The sequence below is a fragment of the Babylonia areolata genome, chromosome 22 (genome assembly GCF_041734735.1).
Source record: "Babylonia areolata isolate BAREFJ2019XMU chromosome 22, ASM4173473v1, whole genome shotgun sequence".
NCBI classification, from domain to species: Eukaryota; Metazoa; Mollusca; class Gastropoda; order Neogastropoda; family Buccinidae; genus Babylonia; species Babylonia areolata.
Genome location: NC_134897.1, coordinates 46,610,129 through 46,632,801, shown reverse-complemented (window position 1 = coordinate 46,632,801; position 22,673 = coordinate 46,610,129). Strand labels below are relative to the sequence as shown.

Genomic DNA, 22,673 nt, shown 5'->3' with positions numbered 1-22,673 from the left:
AGACAATAACCCAAACGAACAAAAATATCAAACACACACAAAAGAGCAGACAATAACCCAAACGAACAAAAATATCAAACACACACAGAAGAGAGAAAAAACCGAATATAATCGAGTTTCCATTTGTAAAAATCGAACAATCACAGGAAGTCGAGAATCCGTGAGCCAGAACACTGGAAAACCAAACTGACCTTTACACACTACTGGAGACTGTTTCCGATGAAACTGAAGACGATCAGTTATAGAAAAACACGTCAACCACCAATCACTAAAAATCCGACAGGAGGTGGGGGAGGTCACTGGCCTGCCAGACCCTTGCCGTCCTCCACCACCAGCCGCCTGAAGAGGACGCCATGCTTGGTGACCGTCATGTTGGACCCGTTGCTGTCGTCGTCCTCAACCAGCTGAAGGAAGCCCTCCACCGCCTTCCCCACCCTGAAACCACCACACCTTTACACATGGTTCTGCATCACCATCATCATCGTCGTCATCGTCACCATCAACAACTACATCAACAACATCATCATCATCAACGATAACGACATCATCATCATCATCAACGATAACGACATCATCATCATCAACATCATCATCATCACCATCAGCATCACCATCATCAACGATAACGACATCATCAACATCATCATCATCAACATCATCATCATCAACATCACCATCACAACAATGACGCAGAACAGTCTGGTTCTATTTCTGAAGGACAAGGGAAGCCAGTGAAGTGATGCCTGTTGTGCACCACTTTGTCTGCACTCCAAACTGGTCCCCGGCTCACACTGACCCGGCACCCGGCATGCTGTCACTGTTGGGGGTGTGAGGAAGACAGTGCAGTGATGCCTGCACTCCAAACTGGTCCCTGGCTCACACTGACCCGGCACACAGCACGCTGTCACTGTTGGGGGTGTGAGGAAGACAGTGCAGTGATGCCTGCACTCCAAACTGGTCCCTGGCTCACACTGACCCGGCACACAGCACGCTGTCACTGTTGAGGGTGTGAGGAAGACAGTGCAGTGATGCCTGCACTCCAAACTGGTCCCCGGCTCACACTGACCCGGCACCCGGCATGCTGTCACTGTTGGGGGTGTGAGGAAGACAGATAGCAAGAGAGAAGGAAAGATAAAAAACAACAACAACGAAACAAAGAAAGAAAGAGAAGGAAAGATAGAGAGAAGAGAATGAGAGAAGGAAGGAGAGAAAGACAGAAGGAAAAGGAGAGAAACAGAAAGAAAGACAGAAAGAAAGAAATGCTCACGGAAGCATGCCGTTGACTTTGTTCATCTCTTTGAACTCCTCTGGATACAGCAGCTGTTCGTCCTTGAAGCGCTGGAAGGCAGTGTCCACAGAGGTGGGGCACAGAGACCCGAACCTCAACCCCATGTCTTTCAGGTAAGGGTTGCTCTGGAACCACAGTGACACACTTCAAAGGACTGCTTTCAGCTGTCAGCTGTCTGCCGGTTGGGAGGAGGAGAGAGAGGGGGGTGGAGAGGAAGATACAGAAAGAAAAGAGAGGGAGAAAGAAGGGGTGGGAGATACAGAGGGGAGGGAGAAAGAGAGATATAAAGAAACAGAGAGAGAGAGAGAGAGAAAGAACGCATGAATTTTATTATATACGCCATATGACCCCTTACAACTGATCGTACACCCGTTATAACTAAGGGAGAGAGAGAGAGAGAGAGAGAGAGAGAGAGAGAGAGAGAGAGAGAGAGAAGGAAACACACAGAGATTTAAAAAAAAAAAGACAATGAGAGAGAAAGACAGAGTGAGAGAGAGAGTGAAAAAATGACAGACAGAGGCAGAAAGAGACAGAAAGAATCACACAGACATAGAGGAAAAAAAGACAATGTGAAAGAGAAAGAGAAAATGACAGACAGCCAGTCAGACAGCCAGACAGTCAGACAGTCAGACAGCCAGACAGTCAGACAGACAGACAGCCAGACAGTGAGGGACACTGACCGCCCAGCTGGCCGTGAATCCGGTCACAGCGAACTTTGTGGCCGCGTACACCGGGAAGAAGAAGCGTGGAACAAGACCTGTAACCATGGTGACCACAGTCAACACTGACCTTGGCCTGTAACCATGGTGACTACAGTCAACACTGAACTAGGCCTGTAACCATGGTGACTACAGTCAACACTGAACTAGACCTGTAACCATGGTGACTACAGTCAACACTGAACTAGACCTGTAACCATGGTGACTACAGTCAACACTGAACTAGACCTGTAACCATAGTGACTACAGTCAACACTGAACTAGGCCTGTAACCATGGTGACTACAGTCAACACTGAACTAGACCTGTAACCATAGTGACTACAGTCAACACAGAACTAGACCTGTAGCCATAGTGACTACAGTCAACACTGAACTAGGCCTGTAACCATAGTGACTACAGTCAACACTGAACTAGACCTGTAACCATAGTGACTACAGTCAACACTGAACTTGACCTGTAAACATAGTGACTACAGTCAACACAGAGCTAGGCCTGTAACCATAGTGACACAGTCAACACTGAACTAGACCTGTAACCATAGTGACTACAGTCAACACTGAACTAGGCCTGTAACCATAGTGACTACAGTCAACACTGAACTAGGCCTGTAACCATAGTGACTACAGTCAACACTGAACTAGGCTTGTGACCATAGTGACTACAGTCAACACTGAACTAGGCCTGTAACCATGGTGACTACAGTCAACACTCAACTAGGCCTGTAACCATGGTGACCACAGTCAACACTGAACTAGACCTGTAACCATAGTGACTACAGTCAACACTGAACTAGACCTGTAACCATAGTGACCATAGTGAACACTAAACTAGGCCTGTAACCATAGTGACCACAGTCAACACTGAGCTAGGCCTGTAACCATAGCGAACACTGAACTCAGCCTATAACCATAGTGAACATATAGCACGTAATTAGAGCTGAAACCATATTACACAATGAACTGGACCCGTAACTACAGTGAACACTTAACGTGGAACTAGACATGAAACCATTGCAGGCTATCTATCAACCTGTCGATCTGTCCATATACCTCACACACACACACAGAGCAGAGGAAGGGAGGCAACCTGCATAAGAGGCGGTGTTGATGATGACGCCGCCCTTGCCTCCCTTGTCCTTCCTCATGTGCTCCACTGCCAGGTTGGTGCCCTCCACCACGCCTTTCTGTCGTCACCAGCATCGTCATCATCATCGTCTTCATCATCTCATCGTCATCGTCACCATTGTCATCATTATCATCTTCATCATCATCGTCGTCGTCATTACCATCGTCACCATTATCATCTTCGCAATCATCATTGTCGTCGTTATCATCATTGTGTTCATCATTATCATCATCGTGGTCATCACTGTCATTATCGTCGTCATCACTGTCATCCTCATCCTCGTTAACATCATCATTATCACCGTCTTCGTCATCATCATCATTATCGTCCTCGTCATCATTATCATGATGTGAACCACTGCGAGGTTCTCGCCTTCCTCCACATCTTTCTGCCGTCCTCGTCATCATCATCATCATCATCAAGGAAGGAAGGACGAACCAAAAATGTGTGAAGGAAAGAAGGAAGGAAGGAAGGAAATATAACAATTGAAGGAAGGAGGGTAGGAAGGATGGAAAGAAGGAAGGGAAGGAGGAAGGAAGGGAAAAAAACACGGCTGAAGTGAAGGAAGGGGAAAAAAACACGGCTGAAGTAAAGGAAGGAAGGAAGAAAGGAAACGGCTGAAGTGAAGGAAGAAAGGAAGGAAAGAAGGAAGAAAGGAAACGGCTGAAGTGAAGGAAGAAAGGAAGGAAGGAAGGAAGGAAGGAAGAAAGGAAACGGCTGAAGTGAAGGAAGAAAGGAAACGGCTGAAGTGAAGGAAGAACGAAGGAAACGGCTGAAGTGAAGGAAGAAAGGAAACGGCTGAAGTGAAGGAAGGAAGGAAACGGCTGAAGTGAAGGAAGGAAGGGAGGAAGGAAGGAAGGAAGGAAACAGCTGAAGTGAAGGAAGGAAGGAAGGAAACTGCTGAAGTGAAGGAAGGAAGGAAACAGCTGAAGTGAAGGAAGGAAGGAAACTGCTGAAGTGAAGGAAGAAAGGAAGTAAACGGCTGAAGTGAAGGAAGGAAGGAAGGAAACGGCTGAAGTGAAGGAAGGAAGGAAACTGCTGAAGTGAAGGAAGAAAGGAAGTAAACGGCTGAAGTGAAGGAAGGAAGGAAGGAAACGGCTGAAGTGAAGGAAGGAAGGAAGGAAACTGCTGAAGTGAAGGAAGAAAGGAAGTAAACGGCTGAAGTGAAGGAAGAAAGGAAGGAAACTGCTGAAGTGAAGAAAGAAAGGAAGTAAACGGCTGAAGTGAAGGAAGGAAGGAAGGAAACGGCTGAAGTGAAGGAAGAAAGGAAGTAAACGGCTGAAGTGAAGGAAGGAAGAAAGGAAACGGCTGAAGTGAAGGAAGGAAGGAAGGAAGGAAGGAAACAGCTGAAGTGAAGGAAGGAAGGAAGGAAGGAAGGAAACTGCTGAAGTGAAGGAAGAAAGGAAGTAAACGGCTGAAGTGAAGGAAGGAAGGAAGGAAACGGCTGAAGTGAAGGAAGGAAGGAAGGAAGGAAGGAAGGAAGGAAACGGCTGAAGTGAAGGAAGGAAGGAAGGAAGGAAACGGCTGAAGTGAAGGAAGGAAACGGCTGAAGTGAAGGAAGGAAGGAAGGAAGGAAGGAAACGGCTGAAGTGAAGGAAGGAAGGAAGGAAGGAAGGAAACGGCTGAAGTGAAGGAAGGAAGGAAGGAAGGAAGGAAACGGCTGAAGTGAAGGAAGGAAGGAAGGAAACGGCTGAAGTGAAGGAAGGAAGGAAGGAAGGAAGGAAGGAAACGGCTGAAGTGAAGGAAGGAAGGAAGGAAGGAAACGGCTGAAGTGAAGGAAGGAAGGAAGGAAGGAAGGAAGGAAACGGCTGAAGTGAAGGAAGGAAGGAAGGAAGGAAGGAAGGAAGGAAGGAAACGGCTGAAGTGAAGGAAAGAAGGAAGGAAGGAAACGGCTGAAGTGAAGGAAAGAAGGAAGGAAGGAAACGGCTGAAGTGAAGGAAGGAAGGAAGGAAACGGCTGAAGTGAAGGAAGGAAGGAAGGAAACGGCTGAAGTGAAGGAAGGAAGGAAGGAAGGAAGGAAACGGCTGAAGTGAAGGAAGGAAGGAACGAACGAAGGAAGGAATGAAGGAAGAAAGGAAACGGCTGAAGTGAAGGGAGGAAGGAAACAGTTGAAGAAAGGAAGGAAGGAAGGAAGGAAAAACGACTAAAGGAAGGAAGAAAAGAAATGACTGAAGGAATGAAGGAGAGAAAGAAAGAAAAAAGAAAGGAAGGAAGGAGGAAAGGAAGGACGGACGGAAGGAATGAAGGAAGACAACTGACAATGTTGACGTCAACCATGTACTGCCAGCGGTTCTCCATCACCAGACCAGCATTGTTGAAGACGATGTCGATGTGACCCAGCACTGTCACGGCTTGTTGGAAACACTCTGCAACACCAGGGCTTGCTGTTTACACACACATGTGTATCTTGCATTTATCCTTTCTTTGTCCTTTTCTCTGTCTGCAAGTGTATTTGGTTTCTGGCAGTCCAAATGGATTTTCATTCAGAAATTTGGCAGGAACTCTTTTGTTGCAGTGCGTGCGTGCGTGTTTGCGTGTGTGCGTGCGAGTGTGTTTGTGTGAGAGAAAGACAAAGGCATTAACAGCACATCAATGCTGACATATCAGAACAGCACATCAATGCTGACATATCAGAACAGCACATCAATGCTGACATATCAGAACAACACATCAATACTGACATATCAGAACAGCACATCAATGCTGACATATCAGAAACAGAAAGCAGAAACAGACACAGAAACAGAAAGCAGAAACAATGACACAGAAACAGAAAGCAGAAACAGACACAGAAACAATGACACAGAAACAGAAACAATGACACAGAAACAGAAAGCAGAAACAGACACAGAAACAGAAACAATGACACAGAAACAGAAACAATGACACAGAAACAGATAGCAGAAACAGACACAGAAACAGTGACACACAAACAATGACACACAAACAATGACACAGAAACAGAAAGCAGAAACAGACACAGAAACAGAAACAATGACACAGAAACAGAAAGCAGAAACAGACACAGAAACAATGACACAGAAACAGAAACAATGACACAGAAACAGAAAGCAGAAACAGACACAGAAACAATGACACAGAAACAGAAACAATGACACAGAAACAGAAAGCAGAAACAGACACAGACAGCAGAAACAGACACAGACAGCAGAAACAAACAGATGCCCTGTGCTCTGTGAGTTGCTAAGCAGCACAGCTCTGACAGTCTGCAGGTGGATGCCAGAATATCGTTCCATCGTCACTTCCTCTGACCAACTGACAGGACAGGATCTATTGTCACCACCTGCAAGGGACTACTGACAAGGCGTGACAAGGGTAACTCTTCATCACTCTTTAATCACCACAAGTACAATGCATTATGTTAATTCCATCAGCATAATAATAGTGAGAGAGAGACAGAGAGACCGAGACAGAGAGACAGAGAGAGAGACAGAGAGAGAGAGACAAAGAGGTGTCTGTGGGGAAGGAGGGATGACCGACCTCTGAGCTGGTCCAGGTTGGTGACGTCACACCGCAGGAAGGTCACGGTGTCAGGGCCGTGCTCAGAGTTCAAGGTCGCTGCCTCTTTCTGCCCCGCCTCCACCGCCACGTCCAGACATACCACCTGCACACACACACACACACACACACACACACACACACACACACAGTTTTTCACTTCTGGTATTTTTTTCCTTTCCGCAACACCCTCCCTTCTACCCCCTTCTGGTGTCCATGGTAACATACTCTGGCACGCATAGAGAGAGAGAGAGAGGGAGAGAGAGAGAGAGAGAGAGAGAGTGAAAGAGAGAGAGAGAGTGCGTGCAGGTGTTGTATCCAGACCTGCACACTGTTTCGTTTCGCTGACTATATATGTAGATCTACTTCTCTCTCTGTATATATATATATATATATATATATATATATATATATATATATCGCAGGGTCCAGAGACAGAGAAAGAACGGCGGCCAACAGTCGAGTGTTTGAATCTGGGTATGCGTAAACAGAGTGGATCTGAAGCCGATCGTAGTGAGCGAGATGGAGTATAGACGTGAAGGCAGCCGCAGAGATAGGAAGGGGCAGTTTTGTGAATGCATCTGTAACATAAAGTGCTGATCTTGTACTTTATTCGGTGTGAGACAGGGAGCCAGTGGAGATGTTGCAAAAGAGGAGTGATGTGCTCAGATCTTTTCTTTCTGAGGACGAGTCGGGCAGCAGAGTTTTGTATGCACTGAAGGGACTGAATGGTTGAAGCAGGCAAACCAGACAATAGGGAGTTACAGTAGTCAAGGCGAGAGAGAATGAGAGAAACGGCAAGTCTAGATGTTGCGTCAGTGGACAGATATTTCCGGATGCCACTGATGCGCCGCAGTTGACAGTAGCAGGACTGACATGTCTGACTGATAAATTTTTGCATGGACAGTGTATTGTCAAGGACAACACCGAGGTTCCTGACTGACGTGGAAAGAGGGATGGATGTACTGCCAAGTTTGATTGTGTCAATTGTGATGGAAGACGCTTTTTGTTTAGTTCCTATGATCATTGCTTCAGTTTTGTCCGCGTTCAATTGTAACTTATTTCGAGTCATCCAGTTTTGAATGTCCAGGAAGCAGTTGGATGTTTCTTGCAAGAGCGACGGCAGTTTTTCGGGGATATCACTCTTCTGGAGTTGAGTTTCATCAGCATAAGAATGATGACTGACACTATGGCGGTTGATAATTTCAGCGAGAGGAGCAGTGTACAGTGTGAAGAGCACTGGGCCTAAAACAGATCCCTGTGGGACTCCATGTTCGATTTTAACGGATTCAGATTGGAAATGATCAACAATGACAGACTGGAATCGATCAGTGAGATAAGATTTGAACCAGTTTAGAACAGTGCCGTTGATACCAAATATAAAATGAAGACGGGAAAGAAGGATTGAAGGGTCTATCGTGTCAAAGGCGGCTGACAAGTCGAGAAGAGTGAGAAGGGAAATTTTTCCTGAGTCGGACGCTATCAGTGGATTGTTCAGAATGTGGAGGAGAGTGGTTTCGGTGCTGTGGTCAGCACGATAGGCAGACTGAAATGGGTGGATGAGATTGTTGAAACAAAGGTGGTTGTTGAGCTGCTTGAGGACAGCGTTTTCAAGGAGTTTGGACAACTCCATCATCATCATCACTGCCCTATCATCACCATCATCATCATCATCACTGCCCTATCATCACCATCATCATCACCATCATCTCCATCACCATCACCATCATCACTGCCCTATCATCACCATCATCATCACCACCACCACCATCACCACCATCATCATCACCACTACCATCACCATCATCACCACTACCATCACCATCATCACCACCACTACCATCACCACCACTACCATCACCATCACCTCCATCACCACCACTACCATCATCACCATCACCACCACTACCACCACCATCACCACCACTAACACCACCATCACCACCACTACCATCATCAGTATCACCATCACCATCACCCTACCTTGACACCTCTGGACACCAGGGCCTGTACCACCCCCAGCCCCAACCCCATGGCTCCCCCCGTCACCAGGGCTGTCTTTCCTTCCAGGTGCATCCTGACGGCACTACGACCTGCACACACACACACACACACACACACACACACACACACACACACACACAAAGATGCACGTATAAAATCAACAGCTCAATATATCCAAAACACAAGAGCACGCACACACAAACCCATCTATAGAACAGGCCAACCACATAGGAGTTGTAAAACAAGAACAAGAAGAAGAAGAAGGAGAAACTAAAACAGTGCTTTCCGTATTGGACAGAGGCCAACCTTCTGCTACTGACCCAGCTGTGTGAATGGGGAGATGGTAAAAAAACAACAACAACAAACAAACAAACAAACAAACGAAGAACCTAGAAAAATGGTGTGTTGAGCGTGATGACAATGGACATACAGATGATCTGTGAACTGCCGACATTTCAAGGACAGCGGTCTGACCTTGCTGTGTCATGTCGTGTGATCCAAATATTTTTTTTATCTCCACGCATCATTTGCATATCTTCCGGGTAAAGGTCAAGAGAGTGTTCTATTGAGTCAATCAGTTATGCTCCATTCTTCAGTCAGTTATGCTCCATTTTTCAATCAGTTATGCTCCCTTTTTCAATCAGTTATGCTCCCTTTTTCAATCAGTTATGCTCCATTCTTCATTCAGTTATACTCCCTTTTTCAATCAGTTATGCTCCATTTTTCAATCAGTTATGCTCCCTTTTTCAATCAGTTATGCTCCATTCTTCATTCAGTTATACTCCCTTTTTCAATCAGTTATGCTCCATTCTTCACTCAGTTATGCTCCATGTTCCAATCAGTTATGCTCCATTCTTCACTCAGTTATGCTCCATGTTTCAATCAGTTATGCTCCATTCTTCAACAGTTATGCTCCATTCTTCAATCAGTTATGCTCCATTCTTCAACAGTTATGCTCCATTCTTCAATCAGTTATGCTCCATGTTTCAATCAGTTATGCTCCATTCTTCAATCAGTTATGCTCCATGTTTCAATCAGTTATGCTCCATTCTTCAACAGTTATGCTCCATTCTTCAATCAGTTATGCTCCATGTTTCAATCAGTTATGCTCCATTCTTCAATCAGTTATGCTCCCTTTTTCAATCAGTTATGCTCCATTCTTCAGTCAGTTATGCTCCATTCTTCAGTCAGTTATGCTCCATTTGTTATCACCACTGTCCGCCCGTGTGTCTCTCGTTGTTTTCTTCCTTATATTTTTCTCATACTGGATATTGGTGTAAATTTTACAGACTATAGACTCTTTCCTGTGAACACACACACACACACACACGCACAAACACACACACAAATATATATATATATATATATATATGTATATGTATATCAAGAAATCATCATCAGCGAATACCAAAAAAATAGTCAATAAGTCAACAAATGAGCGAATGAACGAAATGATAAAACCACACATAATAGATATAGGAACCCTCCTTGTTCTCATGTGCGTATCACATAAACTGAACAGATAAACTGGCAGAGAAATAAACAAAAATATAGATAAATAAAGAAATAAATGAATAAACAAACACATGACTACATACATAAACACATACATGAGCACACATATAAATACAAATACGACAAATTAATGAGGTCACTGAACACAGGAGCTGTTTGTGTCTCCTGTCTAAGGAACAAACAAATACACGACCAAAGGAACAAAGAAACAAGACACAAGAAGGCCACCTGCTCCCCTGCACACACACACACACACACACACACACACACACACACAGCACTATCAGTGCCTCACCTCAACTCCTGCAGATGGTGTGTGGCTGAAAGTAGCGGAGAGCTGGAGACTGGCAGTGATGGCTGTGACCAACAAGTCTGGAGACTGGCAGTGATGGCTGTGACCAACAAGTCTGGAGACTGGCAGTGATGGCTGTGACCAACAAGTCTGGAGACTGGCAGTGATGGCTGTGACCAACAAGTCTGGAGACTGGCAGTGATGGCTGTGACCAACAAGTCTGGAGACTGGCAGTGATGGCTGTGACCAACAAGTCTGGAGACTGGCAGTGATGGCTGTGACCAAGTCCTCACACCACGGCAGCTCGGCTGACAGGCAAAGTGACGACTGGCTGACTGACTGACTGACTGAATGACTGACCACGCCACCGGACACCTTTCCACTTCATACTCTGCCCAGTCTTGTCAAGCCGTACTGGAAATGTTTCAGTCATGATGGACGGAAATAAAGGGGGTGGGGAGGGGGGAGGAGCGAGGGAGGGGGGTCAGAGGATGATGGCGGTGGGACTTGTTTCTTATTAAAAAAACAACAACAAACAAACAAACAACAGCAAAAAGCCAGAATACTGGATCATCCATAAATCTTTGTAATAACTACAACGGTTAGAAACTGAAAGCTTGGTGTGTGTGTGTGTGTGTGTGTGTGTGTGTGTGTGTGTGAGTGTGTGTGTGTGTGTGTGTGTGTGGAGTGTGTGTGTGTGTGTGTGGAGTGTGTGTGTGTGTGTGTGTGTGTGTGTGTGTGTGGAGTGTGTGTGTGTGTGTGTGTACGTGCGCATGCGCGCGTATATGTGTGTATGTGTGCGTGCGTGTGTGTGTATGTGTGCGTGCGCGCGCGCGTGCGTGTGTGTGTATGCGTTTGTGTGTATATGTAAGGGTGCGTGCATACGTGTTTGCGCGCGCGCGAGTGCCGCCAGCCAGTTGTGTGCTGAAATGTTGGGACAGCGGTGAACAGCAACAAAGCATTGTGACTGTCACCGTCCAGCTGAATGCTGTCACACTGAACTGTCACCGTCTGAATGCTGTCAGTGCTGTCACACTGAACTGTCACCGTCTGAATGCTGTCAGTGCTGTCACACTAAACTGTCACCGTCTGAATGTTGTCAGTGCTGTCACACTGAACTGTCACCGTCTGAATGTTGTCAGTGCTGTCACACTGAAATCTCACCGTCTGAATGTTGTCAGTGCTGACACACTGAACTGTCACCGTCTGAATGCTGTCAGTGCTGTCACACTGAACTCTCACCGTCTGAATGTTGTCAGTGCTGTCACACTGAACTGTCACCGTCTGAATGCTGTCAGTGCTGTCACACTGAACTGTCACCGTCTGAATGTTGTCAGTGCTGTCACACTGAACTGTCACCGTCTGAATGCTGTCAGTGCTGTCACACTGAACTCTCACCGTCTGAATGTTGTCAGTGTTGTCAGTGCTGTCACACTGAACTGTCACCGTCTGAATGCTGTCAGTGCTGTCACACTGAACTGTCACCGTCTGAATGCTGTCACACGGAACTGTCACCGTCTGAATGTTGTCAGTGCTGTCAGACTGAACTGTAACCGTCTGAATGTTGTCAGTGCTGTCACACTGAACTGTCACCGTCTGAATGTTGTCAGTGTTGTCACACTGAACTGTCACCGTCTGAATGTTGTCAGTGCTGTCACACTGAACTGTCACCGTCTGAATGTTGTCAGTGCTGTCAGACTGAACTGTAACCGTCTGAATGTTGTCAGTGCTGTCACACTGAACTGTCACCGTCTGAATGTTGTCAGTGCTGTCACACTGAACTGTCACCGTCTGAATGTTGTCAGTGCTGTCACACTGAACTGTCACCGTCTGAATGTTGTCAGTGCTGTCACACTGAACTGTCACCGTCTGAATGTTGTCAGTGCTGTCACACTGAACTCTCACCGTCCACCTGAATGTTGTCAGTGCTGTCACACTGAACTCTCACCGTCCACCTGAATGTTGTCAGTGCTGTCACACTGACACCCCCCTCCCCGTCACTCACATCACCCCTCCTTCCACCTCCCCTGCCACCACCACCACCACCACCACCACCCTGGGACGTCGTTCTGTTATCAGTAAGGTGTAGGGGACGTTACACCTACCTACCTACCTGTACAGTGGAACGATGTGACGTTACCTGTGTCTACCTGTGGTGATAGCTCAACACCAGCCATCACCGGGGCCTCCTCACCGCTTTTCAGCACGCATCTTTGACCTCTGAATGACTCCACTCCCCCACCCTCCCCCACCCTCCTTCTGACCCTGGCCTGCAAAGACTGCAGAGTGGACAGATACGGCACAGCGTTATCTCCCTTTCTGTGTAAGTTTCTGTCTGTGGTTGTTCGTAAGTCATCTCAACTGTTTCGGAAGGAATTGGAGATCGTTTTCAAGAACAGATTTCAACATTGCTCAAACGTAAAGATCAACATTGATTTTGAACAATTTGGAAATGATTACATTTGAAATAAAAAATAAAATAAAAACAAAAACGGATGTAATATTCGATTATATCATTGATTTTGTTGAAACAATCTGTCTAAGATCCAGAATAACTAAAATCAGACCATGAGTATGGCACTTTTTTTTAAAATAATGATTTCTGAACTGATCTTAAAGCAGAAAAATGTGTGCATTAATTGGAAATGTTATTCTTAATTTCTTATGCATTCATAAGAAAAATATACACATGCATTACTCTTCTGGAAAATCATGATTCATAAAGAAATGATTAAATATCACGACGCACATTCAGCGACAATGTTATATCAGGGGGAGTATATATATATATATATATATATATATATATATATATATATATGTGTGTGTGTGTGTGTGTGTGTGTGTGTGTGTGTGTGTATGATTATGTACTTATACTGGATGGTAAGCCCGTGGCAGCTGCTGGCTTCACGACACAACAAAAGGTGCTGGAGTTCCAAGACAACTGCCAGCTGAAATTAGAAATACAGTCAAACTGTGCACACACGCTGTCCCCTCATGAAATTCATCCTTGAAACCACTTGGCCCTGTTGGACTTCGTGAGTAAGCTGTAACAACAGAGAAACCAAGCTCAGCTGTTAGTCTTCATGAGGAAGCCAACAGGGCCAACATTCTATTTCATGTTATTTCAACAAGAAGGAACTCTAACGAGTGCACAGTGTGTGTGCATAGTTTCATTGTATTCCTTATTTCAGCAGACATTTGTCTTAAACCCCAGTTTCATTGTATTTCTTATTTCAGCAGACATTTGTCTTAAACCCCAGTTTCACTGTATTTCTTATTTCAGCAGACATTTGTCTTAAACCCCAGTTTCACTGTATTTCTTATTTCAGCAGACATTTGTCGTAAACCTAAGTTTCATTGTATTCCTTATTTCAGCAGACATTTGTCTTAACCCTAAGTTTCATCGTATTTCTTATTTCAGCAGACATTTGTCTTAAACCCCAGTTTCATTGTATTTCTTATTTCAGCAGACATTTGTCTTAAACCCCAGTTTCATTGTATTTCTTATTTCAGCAGACATTTGTCTTAAACCTAAGTTTCATTGTATTTCTTATTTCAGCAGACATTTGTCTTAAACCTAAGTTTCATTGTATTTCTTATTTCAGCAGACATTTGTCTTAAACCCCAGTTTCATTGTATTTCTTATTTCAGCAGACATTTGTCTTAAACCTAAGTTTCACTGTATTTCTTATTTCAGCAGACATTTGTCTTACAGCCCCAGCAATACCAGCCGCCTGTGTGTGTGTGTGTGTGTGTGCTGGGGGGGGGGGGGGCTGTGCGGGTGTGTTGATATGTAAAATAGATAGATAGATAGATTGGTTGGTTGACTGACTGATCGATAGATTGCTCATTGATACATTACAGGAGCTAACCATACGGGTTGAACTTTCCCGCTGCATCATGCTGTCACCCTCACAGTATCCTCACTTCAGGCTGACAGTCGCTGTTCTGCCTGGCACTTGTAAAAAGAAAAGAGAAAATCAATCAATCAATCAGTAACTGAAGGTCTGGGCTCACCACCAACACCAGTGGACTGAGGTGGCCTTGACCTGTGGTCACACTAGTACTGACCCAGTTGGGTTATCATGTGACCCAGTTGTGCTATCAGGTGACAGCTGTGTTATCATGTGTTGAGCTGACACAGCTAGATACACTGGCCTGTCTCCACATGTCGGCTGCGTTCTGAGACTGAGACTCTCTCTCTCTCTCTCTCTCTCTCTCTCTCTCTCTCTCTCTCATACACACACACACACACACACACACACATACACACACAAACACACATACACACAAATACAAACACACACCTACACAAATACACACGCACAGTCAGATAGTGCCCTGACAACACGTCACAACACCTGTCAGTGCCCTGACAGCACGTCAGACACCTGTCAGATATTGCCCTGACAACACGTCACAACACCTGTCAGACAGTGCCCTGACAATACGTCACAACACCCGTCAGATACTGCCCTGACAACACGTCACAACACCTGTCAGTGCCCTGACAATACGTCACAACACCTGTCAGATACTGCCCTGACAACACGTCACAACACCTGTCAGATAGTGCCCTGACAACACGTCACAACACCTGTCAGATACTGCCCTGACAACACGTTAAAACACCTGTCAGACAGTGCCCTGACAACACATCACAACACCTGTCAGACAGTGCCCTGACAACACGTCACAACACCTGTCAGACAGTGCCCTGACAACACATCACAACACCTGTCAGACAGTGCCCTGACAACACGTCACAACACCTGTCAGACAGTGCCCTGACAACACGTCACAACACCTGTCAGTGCCCTGACAACATGTCACAACACCTGTCAGACAGTTCCCTGACAACACGTCACAACACCTGTCAGATAGTGCCCTGACAACACGTCACAACATCTGTCAGTGCCCTGACAACATGTCACAACACCTGTCAGACAGTGCCCTGACAACACGTCACAACACCTGTCAGACAGTGCCCTGACAACACGTCACAACACCTGTCAGTGCCTTGACAACACGTCACAACATCTGTGAGATACTGCCCTGACAACACATCACAACACCTGTCAGATACTGCCCTGACAACACGTCACAACACCTGTCAGATACTGCCCTGACAACACGTCACAACAGCTGTCAGATAGTGCCCTGACAACACGTCACAACATCTGTCAGTGCCCTGACAACACGTCACAACACCTGTCAGACAGCGCCCTGACAACACGTCACAACACCTGTCAGACAGCGCCCTGACAACACGTCACACCACCTGTCAGTGCCCTGACAACATGTCACAACACCTGTCAGTGCCCTGACAATACGTCACAACACCTGTCAGTGCCCTGACAACACGTCACAACACCTGTCAGACAGTGCCCTGACAATACGTGACAACACCTGTCAGACAGTGCCCTGAAAATACGTCACAACACCTGTCAGACAGTGCCCTGACAATACGTCACAACACCTGTCAGACAGTGCCCTGACAACACGTCACAACACCTGTCAGACAGTGCCCTGACAACACGTCACAACACCTGTCAGACAGTGCCCTGACAACACGTCACAACACCTGTCAGTGCCCTGACAACACGTCACAACACCTGTCAGACAGTGCCCTGACAATTCGTCACAACACCTGTCAGATAGTGCCCTGACAACACGTCACAACACCTGTCAGACAGTGCCCTGACAACACGTCACAACACCTGTCAGTGCCCTGACAACACGTCACAACACCTGTCAGACAGTGCCCTGACAATTCGTCACAACACCTGTCAGATAGTGCCCTGACAACACGTCACAACACCTGTCAGACAGTGCCCTGACAACACGTCACAACACCTGTCAGACAGTGCCCTGACAATACGTCACAACACCTGTCAGACAGTGCCCTGACAACACGTTACAACACCTGTCAGATAGTGCCCTGACAACACGTCACAACACCTGTCAGACAGTGCCCTGACAACACGTCACAACACCTGTCAGACAGTGCCCTGACAACACGTCACAACACCTGTCAGATAGTGCCCTGACAACACGTCACAACACCTGTCAAACAGTGCCCTGACAACACGTCACAACACCTGACAGATAGTGCCCTGACAACACGTCACAACACCTGTCAACACGTCACAACCTTCCAGCCCTCCTCTGGGAGGACGACAGTTCAATCCCCGTGAGACGTGGTGGGGGAGGGAGGGATGGTCGGCCCATGGTCAGCACTGGTCCACACTTCAGTGGGCTGTGTGCTCCAATGGGCAGACTGGGATCACACAGTCCACGTCATCCACTGTAAAGGATGCGTCTTTGGGAGTGTTTCTCTGACGTCCTGACCAACACTGCATGTGTCTTATCTCTCAGCCTGGGTGACGCCGGGACATTCATAACATATACAGTTCAACAACATACTGCCACAGAGGCCTACTTGTTGACAGCTGGGGTCTGGATCAGTGAAGGATGCTTTGTTGGGGTTGGGGGAGGGGGGGGTTGGGGCGTGCGTCAGACGTTCCACGGGGGAGTCCTAGGCGTGTTTGCCTCTGCTGGACTCCCGACAGCTCTCAGGTAGCACTACCCTCCAAGGAGACAGCTCTCAGGTAGCACTACCCTCCAAGGAGACAGCTCTCAGGTAGCACTACCCTCCAAGGAGACAGCTCTCAGGTAGCACTTCCCTCCAAGGAGACAGCTCTCAGGTAGCACTTCCCTCCGAGGAGACAGCTCTCAGGTAGCACTACCCTCCAAGGAGACAGCTCTCAGGTAGCACTTCCCTCCAAGGAGACAGCTCTCAGGTAGCACTTCCCTCCAAGGAGACAGCTCCCAGGTAGCACTTCCCTCCAAGGAGACAGCTCTCAGGTAGCACTTCCAGGAGACAGCTCTCAGGTAGCACTTCCCTCCAAGGAGACAGCTCTCAGGTAGCACTACCCTCCAAGGAGACAGCTCTCAGGTAGCACTTCCCTCCAAGGAGACAGCTCTCAGGTAGCACTTCCCTCCGAGGAGACAGCTCTCAGGTAGCACTACCCTCTAAGGAGACAGCTCTCAGGTAGCACTTCCCTCCAAGGAGACAGCTCTCAGGTAGCACTTCCCTCCGAGGAGACAGCTCTCAGGTAGCACTACCCTCCGAAGAGACAGCTCTCAGGTAGCACTTCCCTCCAAGGAGACAGCTCTCAGGTAGCACTTCCCTCCGAGGAGACAGCTCTCAGGTAGCACTTCCCTCCGAGGAGACAGCTCTCAGGTAGCACTTCCCTCTGAGGAGACAGCTCTCAGGTAGCACTACTCTCCAAGGAGACAGCTCTCAGGTAGCATTTCCCTCCAAGGAGACAGCTCTCAGGTAGCACTTCCCTCCGAGGAGACAGCTCTCAGGTAGCACTACCCTCCGAGGAGACAGCTCTCAGGTAGCACTTCCCTCCAAGGAGACAGCTCCCAGGAGACAGCTCCCAAGCAGCAGTATTCCCCCAACCTGATCTCCTTCCCTCCAGCAGGGGCCAACACAGCCATTGTTGTGAACGCTGTGAAAAGCTGAACAGCTGTCGCTTGCTGGTGACACATAACCCACCTCCCTGTGGAGAAGTGCTGGCTCCCACAACAGCCATTCAATGTGTAGACAGTCCTTGGGGAGAAGCCATTCAATGTGTAGACAGTCCCTGGGTAGACAGTGTGAAGGCATTCAATGTGTAGACAGTCCCTGGGTGGACAGTATGAAGCCATTCAATGTGTAGACATTCAGTGGGTAGACATTAAGTGTGAAGGCATTCAATGTGTAGACATTCAGTGGGTAGACAGTGTGAAGCCATTCAATGTGTAGACATTCAGTGGGTAGACAGTGTGAAGGCATTCAATGTGTAGACATTCAGTGGGTAGACAGTATGAAGCCATTCAATGTGTAGGCATTCAGTGGGTAGACAGTGTGAAGGCAGTCAATGTGTAGACATTCGGTGGGTAGACAGTGTGAAGGCAGTCAATGTGTAGACATTCATTGGGTAGACAGTGTGAAGGCATTCAATGTGTAGACATTCAGTGTGCAGACAGTGTGAAGGCAGTCAATGTGTAGACATTCAGTGGGTAGACATTACGTGTGAAGGCAGTCAATGTGTAGACATTCAGTGGGTAGACATTACGTGTGAAGGCAGTCAATGTGTAGACATTCAGTGGGTAGACAGTGTGGAGGCAGTCAATGTGTAGACATTCAGTGGGTAGACATTACGTGTGAAGGCAGTCAATGTGTAGACATTCAGTGGGTAGACAGTGTGAAGGCATTCAATGTGTAGACATTCAGTGGGTAGACATTACGTGTGAAGGCATTCAATGTGTAGACATTCAGTGGGTAGACATTGTGAAGCCATTCAATGTGTAGACATTCAGTGGGCAGACAGTGTGAAGGCAGTCAATGTGTAGACATTCAGTGGGTACACAGTGTGAAGGCAGTCAATGTGTAGACATTCAGTGGGTAGACAGTGTGAAGGCATTCAATGTGTAGACATTCAGTGGGTAGACAGTGTGAAGGCATTCAATATGTAGACATTCAGTGGGTAGACAGTGTAAAGGCAGTCAATGTGTAGACATTCAGTGGGTAGACAGTGTGAAGGCAGTCAATGTGTAGACATTCAGTGGGTAGACATTACGTGTGAAGGCAGTCAATGTGTAGACATTCAGTGGGTAGACAGTGTGAAGGCATTCAATGTGTAGACATTCAGTGGGTAGACATACGTGTGAAGGCATTCAATGTGTAGACATTCAGTGGGTAGACATTGTGAAGCCATTCAATGTGTAGACATTCAGTGGGCAGACAGTGTGAAGGCAGTCAATGTGTAGACATTCAGTGGGTACACAGTGTGAAGGCAGTCAATGTGTAGACATTCAGTGGGTAGACAGTGTGAAGGCATTCAATGTGTAGACATTCAGTGGGTAGACAGTGTGAAGGCATTCAATATGTAGACATTCAGTGGGTAGACAGTGTAAAGGCAGTCAATGTGTAGACATTCAGTGGGTAGACAGTGTGAAGGCAGTCAATGTGTAGACATTCAGTGGGTAGACATTACGTGTGAAGGCTTTCAATGTGTAGACATTCAGTGGGTAGACATTACGTGTGAAGGCATTCAATGTGTAGACATTCAGTGGGTAGACAGTGTGAAGGCATTCAATGTGTAGACATTCAGTGGGTAGACAGTGTGAAGCCATTCAATGTGTAGACATTCAGTGGGTAGACAGTGTGACGGCAGTCAATGTGTAGACATTCAGTGGGTAGACATTACGTGTGAAGGCAGTCAATGTGTAGACATTCAGTGGGTAGACAGTGTGAAGGCATTCAATGTGTAGATATTCAGTGGGTAGAAAGTGTGAAGCCATTTAATGTGCAGACATTCAGTTGGTAGACAGTAAGTGTGAAGCCATTCAATCTGTAGACATTCAGTGGGTAGACATTAAGTGTGAAGCCATTCAATGTGTAGACATTCAGTTGGTAGACAGTAAGTGTGAAGTCATTTAATGTGTAGACATTCAGTGGGCAGACATTAAGTGTGAAGTCATTCAATGTGCAGACATTCAGTGGGTAGACAGTGTGAAGTCATTCAATGTGTAGACATTCAGTGGGTAGACAGTGTGAAGCCATTCAATGTGTAGACATTCAGTTGGTAGACAGTAAGTGTGAAGTCATTCAATGTGTAGACATTCAATGGGTAGACAGTGTGAAGGCATTCAATGTGTAGACATTCCGTGGGTAGACATTAAGTGTGAAGGCATTCAATGTGTAGACATTCAGTGGGTAGACATTAAGTGTGAAGGCAGTCAATGTGTAGACATTCAGTGGGTAGACATTAAGTGTGAAGGCATTCAATGTGTAGACATTCAGTGGGTAGACAGTGTGAAGCCATTCAATGTGTAGACTTTCTGTGGGTAGACAGTGTGAAGGCAGTCAATGTGTAGACATTCAGTGGGTAGACAGTGTGAAGGCAGTCAATGTGTAGACATTCAGTGGGTAGACAGTGTTAAGGCAGTCAATGTGTAGACATTCAGTGGGTAGACAGTGTGAAGGCAGTCAATGTGTAGACATTCAGTGGGTAGACAGTGTGAAGGCAGTCAATGTGTAGACATTCAGTGGGTACAGTGTGAAGGCAGTCAATGTGTAGACATTCAGTGGGTACACAGTGTGAAGGCAGTCAATGTGTAGACATTCAGTGGGTAGACATTACGTGTGAAGGCAGTCAATGTGTAGACATTCAGTGGGTAGACAGTGTGGAGGCATTCAATGTGTAGACATTCAGTGGGTACACAGTGTGAAGGCAGTCAATGTGTAGACATTCAGTGGGTACAGAGTGTGGAGGCAGTCAATGTGTAGACATTCAGTGGGTAGACATTACGTGTGAAGGCAGTCAATGTGTAGACATTCAGTGGGTAGACAGTGTGAAGGCAGTCAATGTGTAGACATTCAGTTGGTAGACATTACGTGTGAAGGCAGTCAATGTGTAGACATTCAGTGGGTAGACAGTGTGAAGGCATTCAATGTGTAGACATTCAGTAGGTAGACATTAAGTGTGAAGGCATTCAATGTGTAGACATTCAGTGGGTACACAGTGTGAAGGCAGTCAATGTCAGTTTTTGCAGGCTCGTGCTTTTTAGTGTTTTGTGGAGTTTTACCTGTATTAGCCTTTTTATACTTGTGCAAGATGGTGTGTGACTGTTCCAAGTGTGTTGTGGTGTGCCTGCTGTTGCTGCTCCTGTCTGTGTGTGGCTGTTTTAGCCAAACAACCGGTGTCAACCATGACTGGCTTGCCGCGCCCACCCACTACAACATGGCGGACCTACTTCGACTTCGGTCGTCTGCACTGTCCAAGATCCGACCTCGTCTCGATCTTCCAAAGGAGCTAAAGCCCCGCAGACGAGGTCGGAAGGGTGGTGTCAGAGCCAGAAACAAGGTCAGAAAATATAAACCCTATCTACCAACTGTGATCGAGGGCAATGTGCAATCACTCAGAAACAAAACAGACGAACTTTCGGCCAACATTTTATCCTGCTCCGATTTTAAAACGTGCAGTTTAATGTGTTTTACAGAAACGTGGCTAAACAGTTTTATTGCTGATGAACAAGTGTCGTTAGATGGTTTTAGTTTATTCAGGGGGGACAGGACTGAAGATGCGGGGAAGAAGGGGGGAGGTGGGGTGTGTGTTTTTATCAACGAACAATGGTGTCATCCAAACAACATCACTGTCACACACAAGGAATGCTCACCTGTGTTAGAGTTCATGACCCTTGGAATCAGGCCATACTACTTGCCACGGGAATTTTCGCACGTGCAACTGACAGTTGTGTATATTCACCCCAAAGCCAGTGCGAGTGAAGCAGAGAACGCAATTGCCAGCCACATACACGATCTTGAGGCAAAGGCACCTGACTCTTTGAAACTTTTAACCGGGGATTTTAATCACTGTTCTCTTAAAAAGACACTTCCAAATTTTTACCAGCATGTTACTGTCCCAACCCGCGAGAACAAGACAATTGATTTGTTTTATTCTAATGTACCGGATTCTTATTCTTCTGTACAGCTGCCACCCCTTGGACGTTCTGACCACAGCCTAACCTATCTGTTGCCACGTTACAGACCTTTAGTGAAACGTCAGCCGCCTGTGAAAGTGTCAGTGCGTGACTGGTCAGCTGACTCCATTGACACCTTAAGAGGCTGTTTTGAGTGCACAGACTGGAATGTGTTTGTTGAGGCCACGGACAATGTATGTGAATTAGCAGATACAGTTACAGATTACATTAAGTTTTGTGAAGATTGTGTTGTTCCAGCTAGAGATGTTAAAATTTTTGCCAATAACAAACCCTGGATTTCGAAACGGATCAAAGGTACTCTTAATGCTAAGAAAAGTGCTTTTAAGGGAGGGGTAAAAGAAGAGATTAGGGAAGCACAAAGACAGGTTAAGAAAGACTTGCAAGAGGGCAGAGAAAACTATAAGCGGAAAATAGAAAACAAATTACTCAGCAGCAACATGAAAGGGGTGTGGGAAGGGATGAAACTAATGAGTGGATACAAAGGTAGAAAGGGGGGGAAAGAAACGGTTTTATCATCATCAGAAGAAGAAGCAAACAAACTGAATGACTTTTTTGCTCGTTTTGATTGTCACGATTTTAGCGCAGAAAGACAAGATTTAAGTGATATTTTAAATGTTAAGAAGGACGAATGTATTGTTGTGTCTGAA

General features: G+C 46.3%; 1 protein-coding gene across 1 annotated transcript; it reads right to left on the bottom strand.

Annotated features, from left to right (window-relative positions):
* Positions 1–90: 90 nt before the first annotated feature.
* On the bottom strand, positions 91–10,866 carry LOC143297171 (15-hydroxyprostaglandin dehydrogenase [NAD(+)]-like). The gene is made up of 8 exons (XM_076609364.1): positions 10,468–10,866; positions 8,637–8,746; positions 6,636–6,759; positions 5,394–5,500; positions 3,096–3,192; positions 1,969–2,045; positions 1,268–1,413; positions 91–435 (listed from the first exon to the last, which is right to left on the bottom strand). The coding sequence occupies exons 2-8, from the start codon at positions 8,727–8,729 to the stop codon at positions 297–299; spliced, it is 783 nt and encodes a 260-aa protein (XP_076465479.1). The 5' UTR covers positions 8,730–8,746; positions 10,468–10,866; the 3' UTR covers positions 91–296.
* Between the last annotated feature and the right edge of the window lie 11,807 nt (positions 10,867–22,673).

Bases quoted from the DNA above. Each gene is read 5' to 3' on its own strand.
- LOC143297171 (XM_076609364.1), bottom strand. From the start codon at position 8,729: ATGCACCTGGAAGGAAAGACAGCCCTGGTGACGGGGGGAGCCATGGGG. The intron at 6,760-8,636 runs GTAGGGTGATGG...GTGTGTGTGCAG, and splicing joins TGGTGTCCAGAGGTGTCAAG to GTGGTATGTCTGGACGTGGC. The intron at 436-1,267 runs GTGAGCATTTCT...TGGTGGTTTCAG, and splicing joins AAAGTCAACGGCATGCTTCC to GGTGGGGAAGGCGGTGGAGG.